The 16090-nt window shown below is 35.5% G+C and overlaps 2 protein-coding genes across 9 annotated transcripts in view; both read left to right on the forward strand.

Moving 5' to 3' along the window:
• esyt2b (extended synaptotagmin-like protein 2b) overlaps window positions 1-16090 on the forward strand; it is an 846120-nt gene that overhangs the window by 411334 nt on the left and 418696 nt on the right. The gene's annotated exons all lie outside the window — the stretch shown is intronic.
• The window catches only part of sorcs2 (sortilin-related VPS10 domain containing receptor 2), a 306229-nt gene that overhangs the window by 2707 nt on the left and 287432 nt on the right, over window positions 1-16090 (forward strand). For 5 of the 7 annotated variants that reach the window (XR_015496019.1, XM_087261587.1, XM_087261589.1 and 2 more), the window contains exon 1: window positions 4355-4765. The exons of the other annotated variants lie outside the window; for them this stretch is intronic. Coding sequence is in view for 4 of the 5 variants with exons in the window: in XM_087261587.1 (XP_087117713.1) it covers window positions 4403-4765 (363 nt within the window). In the remaining variant the exon portion in view is untranslated. Of the gene's footprint in view, window positions 1-4354; window positions 4766-16090 lie in introns of those variants that run through there. 7 annotated transcript variants of the gene reach the window in all.

Raw genomic sequence — 16090 nt, forward strand, 5'->3', positions numbered from 1 at the left:
ACTAAACATTACTTTATTATGAACTAATGATGAGTTAAGTTGCGCACTAATCATTACCAACTTTAACTTCAACATGATTCGCATGAGTTCATGTAAGAATAACGGCTACCTTAAATATTTGTTAGTATATGATTGTTTGTTAATTAATGTATTAATTACCACATTAGTTTATGCTTAATTAAACCATGATGAACTCATGATGAATGATATGCTAATGTATAATTATGTTGTGACTTTACTTGAAGGGGCACATCATCCTTAACCCATTGTTAACTACTTATGAACTCCTTATGCACGTCCAACTTATGAGTTTACACTGAATAACACCAGATAAGTTTTCTGTCAACATCAACATAAACAGGAGTTCATGAGTTGTTAATTCATAGGTAATTCATAACTAGTGCATACCTTAACTCATCATTAATTCATAATAAACTTAAACATATTGATTCATCATTATTTATGTACTGTTATTGTAAAGTGTTACCGAATAAACTGTCAACTTATCCAGTTCATGTTCGCTCTTCTGCAGAATAATAGAGGGACTAAGTTGAAAAGAAAATAAATAATTGGATGAATGTTGTATAAATCAAAAATGTAACTTTCTCGAACATCAACATATTGTTACAACACCAATTTTTATTTCTTTAATTAAGTGAATAAGCAGACTGTATTTGTTGAAAAGAAATGCTTCAGTTAATGATCTGCCAAATAGAACCTTATAATTCCAAGTAAGAAATGACTTTTTAGAATTAGAAGGCTCTCTCTATTTGCCCTGTTTGTTTTACCCCAACTTGCATATTGAGAAGAATTTTGATAATTTACATTTAGAGTAATTTAAGGGTCTCTGTCCTGTTAATGTATGAAAGAGAACTATTACAGACATATTTCTTGCTATATAGAATGCAAAAACTTTAAAGCTCAATATCTTAAAATCTTTTAATGCATATAGAACCTTACATTACCAAGACAACGTTAGGTAAAAGTAGTTTTGCTTTTATCAATGTTTATACTCCCTATATTGGAAATGAACGTGAAAATATTTCCCAAAATAACCTAAAATTAGGTTAGATGTCTTTTTTGGCTAAATATGTCCCAACAACTTCATTTTATGATTCTCATAGTCATAATGTTGCTATAACTAACATAACATGATAACTTTAGATGTATTTTGATGACAGGTTTTCACAACAAAAGTAGCCCAACGGCCAATCAAAACTAGCCCAACGGCCAATCAAACTACCCCAAAACAAGCCCAATTCATAAAATCAAAATATGCCCTTCAAATAAATATTAATGTACTTTTTGTATATTATTCGTGGCAAATGTGGTGCTTTTCCTGATTCATGTGTATCGCCTGAAGTAATCCTTGAGCACAATCAGGGTGGAAAATTGTTACATTTAGAGCGATTAAAGAGGTTAAATTTTCAAACAAAGGCAAAAAGACGCATGTATCAGGTTTTTGTATAAGCTGCTTATCTTTTTTTTTATATCTTAATGATAGATTTATTAAAGATTCCTCCTCTCTCTATCTCTCTCTCGTGCGCATGTGCGGCGTGACTCTGTAAATTTTTCTATTGTTGATCCATTTAAATACAGTGTAAATTTACTAATGTTGATCCTAGGTCATCGTTATCATTTAAATACAGTGTAAATTGACTATTGTTGATGCTGGAACATCATCATCATTTAAATACACTGTAAGTTGTCAGTACCAGTAGTGTGATGGTTAGTGCGCTGACACATGGCACTCTGCTATTAATGGTGACCCGAGTTCGATTTCCACCTTGAGATGCCAATTCTTGTGTTGTCTCTTCTCCTTTCTTTATTTACCCTTTACTGTTCTATCAATCGAAGGTGAAAACACCCCAAAAAGAACAGTGTAAAGTCACTAATGTTAATCCTGGACCATCATCATCATTTAAACAGTGTAAATTCACTAATGTTGATCCTGGAGCATCATCATCATTTAAATATGGTGTAAATTCCCTATTGTTGATCCTGGACCATCATCATCATTTAAGTACAGCTTAAAATCACTATTGTTGATCCATTATAATTTAAATACAGTGTAAATTTTTCAGTGCCAATAGTCTAGTGGTTAGTGCATTCTCACATGGCACTCTGCTTTTTATGGTGAACTGAGTTCGATTCCTATCTCGAAGTCCTATGTCAATCCTTCATCCCCTCTCTCTGCTTGTTATTGTATATACTCTCTACTTGTCTATCAATTAGAAGTGAAAACCATCAAAAATATATAGTTTAAGTTCACTCTCTCTTTTCCTTTCTTTATATACTCTCTACTGTTATATCAATTGAAGGTGAAAACCCCCATAAAGTGCAGTGTAAATTCACTATTTTTGATCCTGGACCATCATCATCATTTAAATACAGTGTAAATTTGCCAAAGTTGATCCTAAACCATCACTATCATTTGAATACTGTATTTATTTTCAGTGCCAGTAGTGTAGTAGTTAGTGCATTGACACATGGCACTTTGCAGTTCATGGTGACCTGAGCTCATATCCCACCTCGAGGTGGGAATCTTTGCCCTCTCTCTTCTCCTTTCTTTATATACTTTCTACTGTTCTATCAATTAAAGGTGAACCCCCCCCCACCCCCCCACCCCCCAAAAAAAGTACAGGGAATTTACCATCATCATTTAATTACAGTATAAAATCACTAGTGTTGATCCGGGACCATCATCCTCATTTAAATACAGTGTAAAATCAGTAATGTTGATCCTGGACCATCATCATCATTTAAATACAGTGTAAACTCACTATTGTTGATCCTGGACCATCGACATCATTTAAATACAGTGTAAATTCACTATTGTTGATCCTGGACCATCACTGTCATTTAAAAGGAGAGTAAATTGTAGTGGTTAGTGCGTTGACACATGGCGCTCTACTGAGCATGGTGATTTGAGTTTGATTCCCACCTCGAGATGCCAATTTTTGCCCTCTCTCTTATCCTTACTTTGTATTCTCTTTACTGTTCTATCAATTAAAGCTGAACCTATCAACTCCAAAACTACAGTGCAAGTTTACTAGTGTTGATCCTGGACCATCATCATCATTTAAATACAGTTTAAACTGTCATAGCCAGTAGTGTAGTGGTTATTCCATTGACAGATGGCACTCTGCTGTTCGTGGTGATCTGAGCTCGATTCCCACCTTGAGATGCCAATCCTTGCCCTCTCTGTTCTCCTCGATACATGACACTCTGCTGTTCATGGTGAACTGAATTTGATTCTCATCATGAATGCCAATCCGTTCCCTCTTTCTGCTCCTTCCTGTGTTCCTTCCTCTGCTCCTCAGCAGGGTCAGTTGGTGCTTCTGTGTGGAGTTTGCCTGTTCTCCTCGTATTTGTGTGGGTTTCTTCCAGGTACTCTGGTTTCCCCCACAAGTCCAAAAGCATGGTATAAGTGAATTGGGTATAAGCAAAATTGTCCGTAGTAAATAGGTGTGTATGGATGATTCCCAGTGATGGGTTGCAGCTGGAAGGGCATCTGCTGCATAAATCATATGCTGGATAAGTTGGTTGTTCATTCTGCTGTGGCGACTTTAGATTAATAAAGGGTCTAAGCTGAAAATGAATGAATGAATGAACGTTTTTGGCCAGATATTTCATACTTTCATACCTAAAACCTTTGCAAGTACATTAGTCAAAAACATAATCTATAAACTTATGAAATGCATGTAAAATTCATTGCCAATGATAATAAATAAATAAAAGAAAATAAATAAAAATTGATAACTTTTTTTTCATGTGAAAGCGATGTTTATTATTTATGCAGATAGATAACTACCAAAAGTGAAAAGAATAAGGCTAAGAGAGGAATTTGAAATGTTAATTCACGTCTATACAGTAGGGGGCAGCTCAAACAAACCTTTCCCTCAAACTGTAGACTACTGGACAATGGACAAATTTAAATAAATAAAATAAAACGAGTTTTTTTCTAATCAAACGTCTTTTTTGTTTATTACTATATTTTTGTATATTTGAATTTGATATCAGCAAAGACATTCGTTATTAAAAGGATAAAATACATAAGGAACATAGGGTTTTAAATAACACTAAATTATTGCACTTTTGTGTAATATTTAGCAAAGTCTTTTATTAATTAAGAGATGCCGAATTTGTTTTAGTGCACACTTTTCTAAATTAGACTGAGGTCGAAAGCAAACGCGCTAGCACTAGGTGGCGGACGCGCACGGCTGATCATCTCTCGGTCTCCTCTGTTTGGGCTCCAGCACATGAGCGCGCTCTGTTTGTAGCTCTACTTCCCCACCCTCTGCTCCCCCTCTCTCTCCTTTCTCTCTTCCTCTCCCTCCCTCTCTCTTACATTAGAGCTTTCCATCTTTCGCTTGCATCGCACTCGCTTTGACAGTGTTAAATGAAGACGCTCATCATGGCAGTTTTTGCGCACCTGTACCCAGCTGTGTTTTTCGCTTGCGCGTGGATGGCACTGTTAGGACCGATTTCATGTCACAGCAGCGGTATTATAAAGCAGAGAAGCGAACGGGACCGGGAGCTTGACAGCCGCGGTGGGCATGTCACTGGCACAGATGAAGCGCTTATCTCAGCGTACAGCCGCGGAGATTACAGTGGAGACCCGGGCGGAGCGGCCGTGGGAGTTCCCCGAGTCCGGAGGGCATCGACTCCGGAGAAAGTCTCTCTGCTCAGCAGCTCTTTCGTCCTTAAAGGGGATGCCACCCACAACCAGGCAATGGTCCACTGGACGGGTGAAAACAGCAGCGTGAGTAACCCTCTGCCCCCTCTTTGGTGTAATTGTCCCGAAAACTCATACTCAGGTTAAATGTTGGGTTGCTTACCCTGTCAAGTGCGGTCAAAAGGTGCGCGGCAAAATCTCCAAGAATTCAATCATATCAGGTCGAGAAACAGGTTAATGAAGCATCTTGGGCATGTAGGCGGATGTTTGGACGACATAAAGATTCATTACGCCCAGCTTCCATCAGCACACAAAGCACATTTTCAGTGTGTATTGAGAGGTTTGGGTTGAGTGTTTACCGAAGCATCCTGCGTGTAACGTGAGCCAGAATGACAGCTGATGCCGAAGCGCACCTATTGTGTGCCATACACCTGCACGCGCCCACACACTTATAAGTCCTCGATATTGAATCACGCACTGTTTGAAGTTTCTATGTTAACCCGTGATTGCTTATTCGTGAACGATACAATGTGCTGTCGTTTTTACAAAGGCATCAAACGATCTAGCAGCTCTCTGAGCGAGCGCGTGGAGCGCGGATCTCCTCCGAACAAACGCGCGCTTGTCTGTGTGAGAGGAGTTTGGTGAACTGTATCTGGAGGAGACATCTCTCATTCACAAATCTGTCAAAACAACCCATGTTTACATTAAAACAACACCGCCCTCTTTTTGATTTGATTTGTTCTTTAAAAGCATGATAGGGATATCATGTGCTGTAGGACGTCCTGCACTTTATCTGAAGGTAAAGATTTAATTGCTCAGCTCTTGTTTTGTCTGGGTATCAGCCTCAAATGTTCTTTCAAAAATGCGTTAAGTCAAACAATAATTTCCAGACTGGCAATAACAGTGTAGAAAATGTAAAAAAAAAAAATGTAAACAAATTGAGAAAAAGCAGCACACGTTAGTATATCTTGAAAAAGAGCACATTTTAGTAAAATCATAAAGTTTAGACAATGTGAATGAACTGAATTTATTGCTTAAATGCATTCTCTTAAATGATATTAATAATGATTAATTTTAATTAATAAAAAAAATATTATAAGTGAAAAAGCTGTCCTGCAGAAGTGACATCATGTCATTTGTGTACTGATAGCATTAAAAGTGTACTGAACGAATTGAACTGAAATAACCCCTAATTTATTTCTATTAAAACCTGTAAGCTGCATCTTTGAAACCATTTGTATCCATAGAACAATTATAATTATAAAAATACTATTTATCATATTTAATGAAAATTAGCTTTAAATATATTGTCAAACTGCTCATTAAAATTATAATGCATATAATGGTATTTACTCAGCACATTAAAATAGGCTTCTTTAAAGCAAAGCAACAGATTATTGATGCACAATAGTTTACAATGACATATTTTTTAAATATTACCTACATGTACATATGTTTTTAGAATGTATACTTTGATTTGGAGCTACACTACAAGTGCTAATTAACTTACAGTAATGTGCACTTGTTTTCTTTGAGTTTTCTCAAATCTTTAATAAGTCTTTTTTTTCTGTGGATAAATGTAAAAAAAGCCAAAGTTTCCATTTATTTGCTATTTAATCACAGTGACCTGTCAGAAATTGACTGAGCAATTAAAGATATTTCGTTACTTAGTAATCTTTTCAAAAAGTTCATAATTAATTTGATATTTTTCTGTAATAGGAAAGCGTCTCATGCAGTGATCATGATTCCCTTTCTTCAATCAAACACGTTCATGTAATGTTTGTGTGTACTGCCAACGGTCTTGTTACTTCTTTTAATTACTTAAGGAGCTTAAAGCAGTAGCTGCGTGAATTATGCAGGCCTTTGCTGCTATGTCAGATGTCCTATGTGTACTCTTTTGAGCTGAACAACCAGCATATGCACTGTGGGTAGAATTTATGCACAGAGATCAACAAGCACTATGAAACAGCCATATACACTCTTTCTTTGCAGGTCTGTTAAGAGCGAAGTGTTTTGCCAGAAGCACAGCTTTTTTTAAACATCTCTGCCTTTTTTTTATGTCCACTCCAGATCTCCATTCAAAACAGGGTTTCTTTGCCGTTTAAGGTTTGTTCGAAATAGACTGACCACAGTACCATGTGGGAAAGATGACACCAGGAAAAACTGTAAGCATTCTCTATTGTGGACATGTGGAAATCTGAGACTTTTTATGGTCAAATCTATTTAAACCGTCTCAAATACATGCCATACTTTGCGTAAGTATACTTTGCTGAACTGTCCAGCACAGACATGTGTAGAGATTTGAATTATTTATACTATCACCTGCTGTTGTAATTGGAGTAGACTGAATTCATGCTCGATATCAGTTTAACTGGTGAGCAATTAAGAGGAAGGAAGATATCAACATGTAATGATGGTGACAATCAAATGGCTGTAAAATACAGATAGAGGTTTATAATTATGAGCATTATGTTCTTTTATAGTCTCTGTTGGGAGTCAAATTACACAAGTCAAGCGCTTGAATGCAGATGCCTTATAATTCTTGCACTTGCTCTTGAATGATGAAGGTTTATCTGGCAAGAAAACATTTCATTTTATTACAAATACTTGATTATACATTGATAATACACTGATCAGCGGCACAGTGGTTCAGGGGTTTGCACTGTTGCCTCACAGCAAGAAAGATACTGGTTCGAGTATCAGCTGGGTCAGTTGGCATTTCTGTGTGGAGTTTGCATGTTCTCCCTAGTTCTGGCATAGGTTTTTCTCAGGGTGCTCCGCATTCCCAAACAGTCCAGAGACATGCGCTATACAGTAGGTAAATTGAATATACTAAATCGGACGAAGTGTATGAGTGCGTGTTTGAATGAGTGTGTATTAGTGTTTTCCAGTACTGGGTCGCGGCTAGAAGGGCATCCGCTGTGTAAAACAAACGCTTGAATAGTTGGCAGTTCATTTCGCTGTGATGACCTCTGTTAATCTAAGCCAAAGGAAAATAAATGAATGAATAATACATTGATAATACACTATGCACTACTGATTATTATTGATTAAGTAATCAAAGAATAATTTATTTCATGGGTGCCCAAACTTTTTATAAAGGGCCAAAAACCTAATATCATTGAGAGCTGTAGGCCGAAAGTCAAACTGCCATTGGTAATTGCTAATTTATTTTTATAATGTTTAAAAAATAAATCAAAATCGTTTATTTTAATTGTATTAATATACATTTTAATTATAACTTATTACAATAAAAACATTCTAAAACAGTGGAGTTCGATGTTAAATACAAACAAGCAGAATCTGCCTTTGTTTTCATTTGTTCCCTACTGTCTTTCTATTGTCTTCTATCCGTTGAGTGACAGTACCTAATTCTCAACATTTCATTGAAACATTTTATATCAGTAACTTTTTTGTAGCTTTATAAAACAAACAAACAAGCAAACAAACAAACAAATAGGTTACATTAAATTAGAAATTACAGCTTTAAACCAGGGGTTACCAAACTTGTTCCTGGAGGTCCAGTGTTCTGCAGATTTAAGCTCCAACCCTAATCAAACACACCTGAACAAGCTAATCAAGGTCTTACAAGGTCTACTCTAAACAATGCAGGGACACCGGCCCTCCAGGACCGAGATTGGTGACCCCTGCTCTAAAACATCCTCATAATTCTCCCTCTCATCTCAGATGGGATGGTGGGCCAAATCAAGGGTTACTATGGGCCAACTTTGACCAGCGGGCCCTAGTTTGGGAATCTCTGACGTACTGTATAGCCTATACAAATTGTATGTAAAAGTGTTGACAAAGTAATGTAAATTCAATGAGAGCGTAAAACGGAGATTACAAAACATGTTTGTTAACATTTTAAGAAGAATGCTATAAAAACATATTGGATTAATATTTGCAACAGCAGCAGGGAAGGTTTATTTGCATTTATTTGTGTTATTTAATCTATTAATGTGAGTGTTTTGTTTTTTAATCCTACCCTGTTCAGATGCTAAAGCACTAATATGAACATGAGCTTAACTGGCTTGTCCTTTAAATTCATAAACATCTGACATTTGTGACCATAATTTCATTAATAAATCCTACAATTTTGCAAAAGGAAAGTGCTTTTCGCGCCATCAGTTGACACTCAAGCTTTGAGAATCTCCCATTCTTGAGCAAATTCTTGAATCAGATTTGTGAATTGAGTGAATTCACTCACTCTGATAAAATCTTTTGAACCAGTGAGCAGTCAACTCAAAAACGGATGCAATCAGAACCAATCTACGAATTATTTGTTCAGTGAAATTTGAAATATAATTTAATTGAAAAGAATCAGCTGGCTCCTGTGTCTCAGTATTAAGTTTCTTATGAAATGTTGTGCAGTATAAAGTACAACATTATGCTTTGTGATATAAAAGTTTCTCAAGATGAATCATAAAGTACAAATTCTTGAGAAAGTTTAGTCTAATTTTAGTTTGAGATTGCTGTATATTTCTGAATGCACAGCTGCACACATATTTCCTAAAGACTCTTATCCTCCAGTTGTCGGTTCTAGCTTTAGCTCTCAGAGAATGATACTAGATTCCTAACATAACACCAGTGTTGGAGCCCTTTTATGTGCTCTTTGTACTTTCCATTCTGTCTCTTTTGTTCACCCTCACTTTCTCCGGGGAGTGCGACCATCTTGATTCATTTATTTTGCCCTCCTGCACCTCTAATGACAGATCTCCTTTTCTGTAAATATGAGGAGATGTAGTCATCTATCTGGTATTTAGCATTTGTTTGTGTTTGCGGGCTTGTCAGGAACCATCCATCTGTTTGCCTACTGATAGCTGTATTTAGGAAAGACAAAGAGAAAGAGTAGAGAAGAGTGAGGCAGAAAAATACTACAGCGAAAAAAGATATATAGATAAACAGACAGACAGACTTTATTGATTCACAAAGGGATGCTCAGAATAGAGATAGATAGAAAAGGAGTCCAAGGGAGAGATGGTAGAAAGATTGCTAACAGTCTCATTTAACTGAGGGTGTGTGCGTGTTGTTTGCTTGCCTTCATGTTATTAGCAAATCTGATGAAATGAAAGACACATGGCTCACTGACATTTCCAGGGCAGTGTAGAGATGCCAGTGCCACCATGTGTGCTTCCCTCCCGAGTCATCATTTTCTCATTTTACAAAGCCAGCAGAGGTTTTCCAGTTTTAAAGATTAAGATAATCTACTTATGTACATAACATAACAAATGCGAGCTTTAATACTGTCCATCAAAGCTATGATATTTTGTTATGATGCTGCACTTCATTTTTGAATTGTGGAATTTGAGTGGCCATACATTTTAGACTGTATACACATGCAGAAACAAACACACACCAACAGATTTACAGATTACTAAAATATGTGTTCAGTTATTAAGTACTAAATGTAGATGAGCTGTTTAAGATTGTCATGGTTAATGGAAACAGAGATATGGAAAAAACAAGACCACATGAACTCTGGATTTACTAGATTTGTCAGGTGTGTTTGAGTAAAACGCAGCGGTGGAAAGAGTACTGAAAAATCGTACTCAAGTTAAAATACTATTACTTGCCTAAAAATGTAGTGCAAGTAAAGTAAAAGTATCTGTTGTAAATATTGCTCAAAAAGTAAAAAGTAAACCTTTTAAAAGTACTCAAGTCAAGAGTAGTGAGTAATACGCTGGAAAAAGCTGATGGATTTACATGTAATTTGTGCATGTGTGTAAAAGTAACATTCTGTAGTGCAAACGTAACATTCTGTAGTTATTGCCCAGTAGGCAAACAAAGTTATAAGATGTTAATATTAGGTTAAATTTAGGTCATGGTGTCAGGTGACCAAAATTTCATGTCTACCCAGCGTCTAAAGACAATGTTGTTTTGATGTCTAATAATGACATCAAATGACATTGATATTTGGTTGATTTTAGGTTGTGTTCCAACGTTGAGCCAACATCTTAAACCAACGTCATCTTGACATTAAATACTGACATGTATTCGTCAGGTATGACAACCAAAATCCAACATCTGATAGACGTGATAATGGTAACGTCCACACAACGTCTAGCTGTAACATCATTAGAAGTTGATATTTGGTTGATTTTAGGTTGGGTGCTGGAAATTGACGTCGGCCTGATGTTGTGTTGTGATGTCAACCCGATTTTTATTTCCGAACAAAATGCAACTTCCCTCAATGTTGGGGTACAACATCAATCTGACTTCACGTTGATATCTTGTTCCTGCTGGGTGTTTAAGGCCATTTCGGTCATCATACAGTAAACATCTGTCATCTTCTCATCAGTGACATGCATCTAAACAGTGTCTGGGTCAATGCGTGTAAAGATTTTGAATGTCTTCTTGGACCCTTTTATTGCTTGCAAACAGTTATTTTATTATTTTTTTGCATTTATAAATCACCCATGCCTTGAGGTGGTTCATTATGATGCAATTTACCTTCTATTTTGATTGGACAGGAATCCCAGGACTGATTTTAAAATCCCCATCGACAAGAAAAAATAAAGTAGTGACTGCAGGTTGAAGAAAAGTCGTGGAGTAAAAGTATTCATACACTAAAAATGTACTCAAGGGAAAGTAAAAGTCCACGTTTTTAAAACTACTTAGTGAATTACAATTTCTGAGAAAAAACTACTCAATTACAGTAATTTGAGTATTTAATTTGTTACTTTACACCACTGGTAAAATGTTAGTATTTGTTTTATCCTATAAAGGCCTGAGATAGGGCTGCACAATATATTCTTTCTGCACTGATATCCCAATGTGCACATCTTCAATAGTCACATTGCAAGATATACAACGTTGAGTCTGGATTATAGTAAATAAGACACTCAATTCTGAACACATGAGATTTGTGCAGTCACTGCAAAACTGGAGTTTAACCATAATAGAGTGAAAGTTTATCATCTGTATTTTTTTTACAGTTTCAATTTCAGTTTGAAGCATTAAGACACAAAATTAGTACCGTTTGTACCTTTAATTAAATTCAGTACAATGATGACCCTGTAATTTTACATTTATTTATTTAATAGTATCTGTACTATGATTAGACTTCCCAGAAAACCATAAAGTACTGTTTATTTACTGTTAAATTTATATATGCTTGTAGAACATCTCAATCAATCTAAATGAATGAATTGTCTCCAAATAAAGAGATTCAAGTCATCTGCCAAAATTGTAATCATATCGCAGTATAGATTGCAGCAAAAGTAAATATGTCAGATTTTTTTAATATCAAGATTTTCAATAATTTTTAGCCCTAGCCTCAAAACATTTCTTCCAAAGTGAAAATGAAAATTTTGTCATTTAGTGCAATTTTTATTACCACACAGTGACAATTGATTAGAATAGGGGTCTCAAACTTAATTCCTGGAGGGCCACAGTACTGCAGATTTTAGCTAGATTTAAGTTAGATAAGCAATATAGCAAATATAGCTTTTGTAACTCTTCTGAAAGTAAAACATTTTTAATGTGTTGTTTTTAACATTTACACTTTGATATTTAATGCAATTAAATAATTCTTTATTGAACTAAACATTTATTGTTTGTTTCAAACATGTAACTATAAATCAATAAAACAGACAATCGGAGAATTTTTATGTGTCCTCTTTATTTTTCTCCATATAATTATTTCTTTGCATGGCTATTGGGATTAAACTTTATATAGTTGCTATTAAAATACATAGCATGTCTCCATTATCTTTCTTTTCACATCCCATGGAAGCCTTACTTCATGAAAAAAGCATTCATTTATGGTTCATAGACTTAACAGACAGTTAATTCGGTCCCTCCTATAATGCACGGGGAAAATTGTTAGCATATGTTATGTCTGTCTGAATCAATATTCCCTAGTTGTTTCTGTTTTGCAATGAGCCAGATTTGGCTTGCAAACATATGGGAGAGTGAACAAGAAGTGTTTTCCATCTACTTTTTTAAAGCCCCTCCAAATCCAGTTTTCCAATTCCAATCTTATTTCAAATATCAGTACTAATTACTGGCATGCCATTGGTGGTTTTGCTGTTTTCAGTCCTAAGACTATAGGCTTTCTAGTTCTATTAGCCAACTTATTAGAGGTTTACTTGTGGGTCTTTTATTTTCTCCCGCTTCCAGTGAGGATTTCTTGCTTTGTTTCCTGGGAGACCTCATCAGAATCTGGAGGGACAGCTCAGACGGAGAGTTCATGGGCTGCATGCTGAATGTGTTTTTAAGCACTAGCCTTACACCTGCATATGTCATTTCACATATGCTTCTGCAGTAGTGTTTTTAGGAAGACTAGTTATGCATAATTAAAAATGTTGACACCTCTAATTCACCCTCGTGTCGCACCTTGTGCTTTTTACTTTTCATCTGTGAAGAACAAAAGGAGACAGGCCTAATGTCTGAGCTGTTTCTTTCTTCTTGTACAGTGAATGTGATTGATGCTGAAAGTAGCATTGGAGTGAACACAAGCTCTGGTAACTTGATGCTGAAACATACACTTAAAAAAGATGTTTGCTGCTTATTCAGACTACATGCTTAAAATGAGCTGAAACAACACAATTTTTGGACAGTTTATTTGTTTTATGTTCAATCCACATTAATATCTAAAAATAATAATTGAATAAATAAATAGAGTTACCTTAATCGTTTTGTGTTTGGGACATCATGAAAGAAATATATTGGTGTAACTACCTCAACAATGGATGTTCATGCTTTGACTGCTTTCGCATTTTGACAGTAATGTTAGGTGCTTTAAGTTTAGAGAAAGACTTGTTAGAGTTTAATCTTCACATAGTTTGATGATTAAAAAGAATTTTAAAATAGGTTTTGAGATTTTAGTGTTTACATATTGCAGAAGATCACTCATGAATTTGGTGTTGGCAACTTTATTAACAAAACTGTTTGTTGCTTCGCTCAGTGAGCCATAACTGTGCTAATGCTAGTTTTGAGATCAGTCTCAGTCATTTGTAAGCACTATTAAAACAGCTGTTAAGTTTGAACTGTAACAAACAACAGAAAACTCTGGGTGTCCAAATTAAACGATTGAGATGAATTGGCTCCGTGAGAGTAAACTGTGTTCTAGACCAGGGGTTCCCAAACTTTTCAGCCTGCGACCCCCAATATGACGATGCCAGTGACTCACGACCCCTAATATCCTGGTTATGAATGCAGAAACCTTGCATCACACACACACACACCAATACACCCAGGGATATTCTTCGTTTAATGTCAGTGCGGTAAATGGGCCAGAAACATTAACCTGGTGTAATAAAATCAATCTGCTGCATCTGACGCTATTGCTGTGTCTTTAATATAATGTAATTACCACTGAGGTCGCAATCCAATAGAACTAGTAACTATAAGCTACTATAGTAACTATATAGTAATTATAAACAACTATATTTTTTCTCTTCTGTTGGTTATGAATAAAATATGGTCATTCCTATATGATTTAATAATAATAAATAGATTTTTTTAAATCAACAGGTGACCACCCTTCATTGTCCCGCGACCCCTCGAGGGGTCCCGACCCCCACTTTGAGAACCCCTGTTCTAGACAAAGTAATTAACAAGGTAATAAAAATGAATGTGATTTGACATGCTAGGTTTAAAAATATTTCTATTCTCCAGGGCACAGTATGTTTGGACAGTACAATCTGTATTTAGGATGTCTGGGTTTAAACATAGAATAAAACAAACAAGTTATTTGTGGAGGATTCAAAACTTGTTGAATCTGATGTTAGTATCCCTGTAGTCACCCATAGATTTCTGAAGAGCGTTAATGAAGCTACAAGTGGGTGTGGTTTATCGTCACCATTTTGTTCGACCGTCATCGCACTGACCATGGGTAACCAACAATTGGCAAAGAGCTAGAGCGTGAGCGGAGCTACAGATGCCTGCTATGTTTTTTGTTTTTGGAAGAAACGCTTAATACTTTATTACCTGTAACTCATTTGTGTTCTGAACACATATGCTTGGTTATATACTATAATAATAAATTATCTTTGGTTTTTTTAAAAATTGCAATACATTAAGCCACTAAACATTGTTCTTATGATGTTTTTCTACAAGAGGAAAATGTAAATTACTTCCAAATACTTAAAATATAGTCTGTGTTAGTAAACGCAAGGCTATTTATGAAATTTAGGCATAGCACTGTATGACAAAGTTTCAGATGTCCGTGAATTTTCAAGAATAATTATTTCACTCACCTTGGTGCACACAGCATGCCATATTATCTGATAATTGAAAGCAATAATTCCAAAAAGCAACTGACTGTGTAAAGCCACATAAAACAAAACAGAAATATGATGTACTGTATATGCTACTGTTCAGCAGCTAATCAGCCGGAATCAACTGAGGTGACATGACAGGGATCAGTGAGACCTAGTTGTCACTTAAGTGGCCACGCCCTTAATTATTCAGACTTAATATATGTCAAAATAAATTAAACAGATGTGTTGTAAAAAAAAAAAAGTCACCCTCCTTACAGTTGTTATGCAAGGGAATATTAGCTATATGCACTAAAACCATCTTATGTACCAGGCTGTAAACAGGCTTTTATCAGCTGTAAAAATGGCCAATTTAGTATAGAAATCAGTAAATATCTGGAGTTCCTTTAGCCAGTCCCTAAAGGCCAGTCGATAAATTGCAGTTTTAGTTAGTTCCATATGAGCTTCACGTGAGCGAGCAGGATGTTGCCGCTTGGTTTTGACTGGTGATTCACTGTAAACAATGTCAGAGTGGATTTGACAGAGCAGATATGATTATTTGGATGATCTCAAATTAATTTGTGGAAGGTGCAACATCAGCTTTTCTACTTACTAATGGGCTCTTACACACAGTACATGTTATTTTAGTGTAAATTCCTTAAATGATACATTTTCATTGAGAAATTGATGCATGTATGCAACATATTCTCTTTTCTTTTAAAAATTTTACATCACAAATATTTTTTTTCTCTGGGCTTCCATTTGTATAAAATAAGTTAAAATAATGTAATTCGAATGAGTAGAAATATGTATCATAATGAAATTAAGTTAGAACAACATTTTTTTAAGTGTTATGTTATATAGACAGTAGTATGTTTGGACACATACTACTTGAAAGTTGGATCTTTATTCAGGAGTTTAAACATAAAATTACAAGTTATTTGTGGAGGAACTTGTTGAATCTTGTGTTTTGACTGGTGATTCACTGTAAACAATGACAGAGCAGATCTACACCTGCTGATTATTTGACATTACATGAGTTCAAATGAATTTGTGGAAAGTACAACATCAGCTTTTTACACAATAAAAGTTATTTTAGTGTAAATTCCTTGGTTGGTGATACACTTTCATTGTGAATTTGACGCATGTATACAAAATATTCTCTTTTCTTTTAAATCTCACATCACAGCTCTAAACTTTGATAAATAAA

The sequence above is a fragment of the Danio rerio genome, chromosome 7 (assembly GCF_052040795.2).
Source record: "Danio rerio strain M-AB ecotype USA chromosome 7, GRCz13ab, whole genome shotgun sequence".
NCBI lineage: Eukaryota > Metazoa > Chordata > Actinopteri > Cypriniformes > Danionidae > Danio > Danio rerio.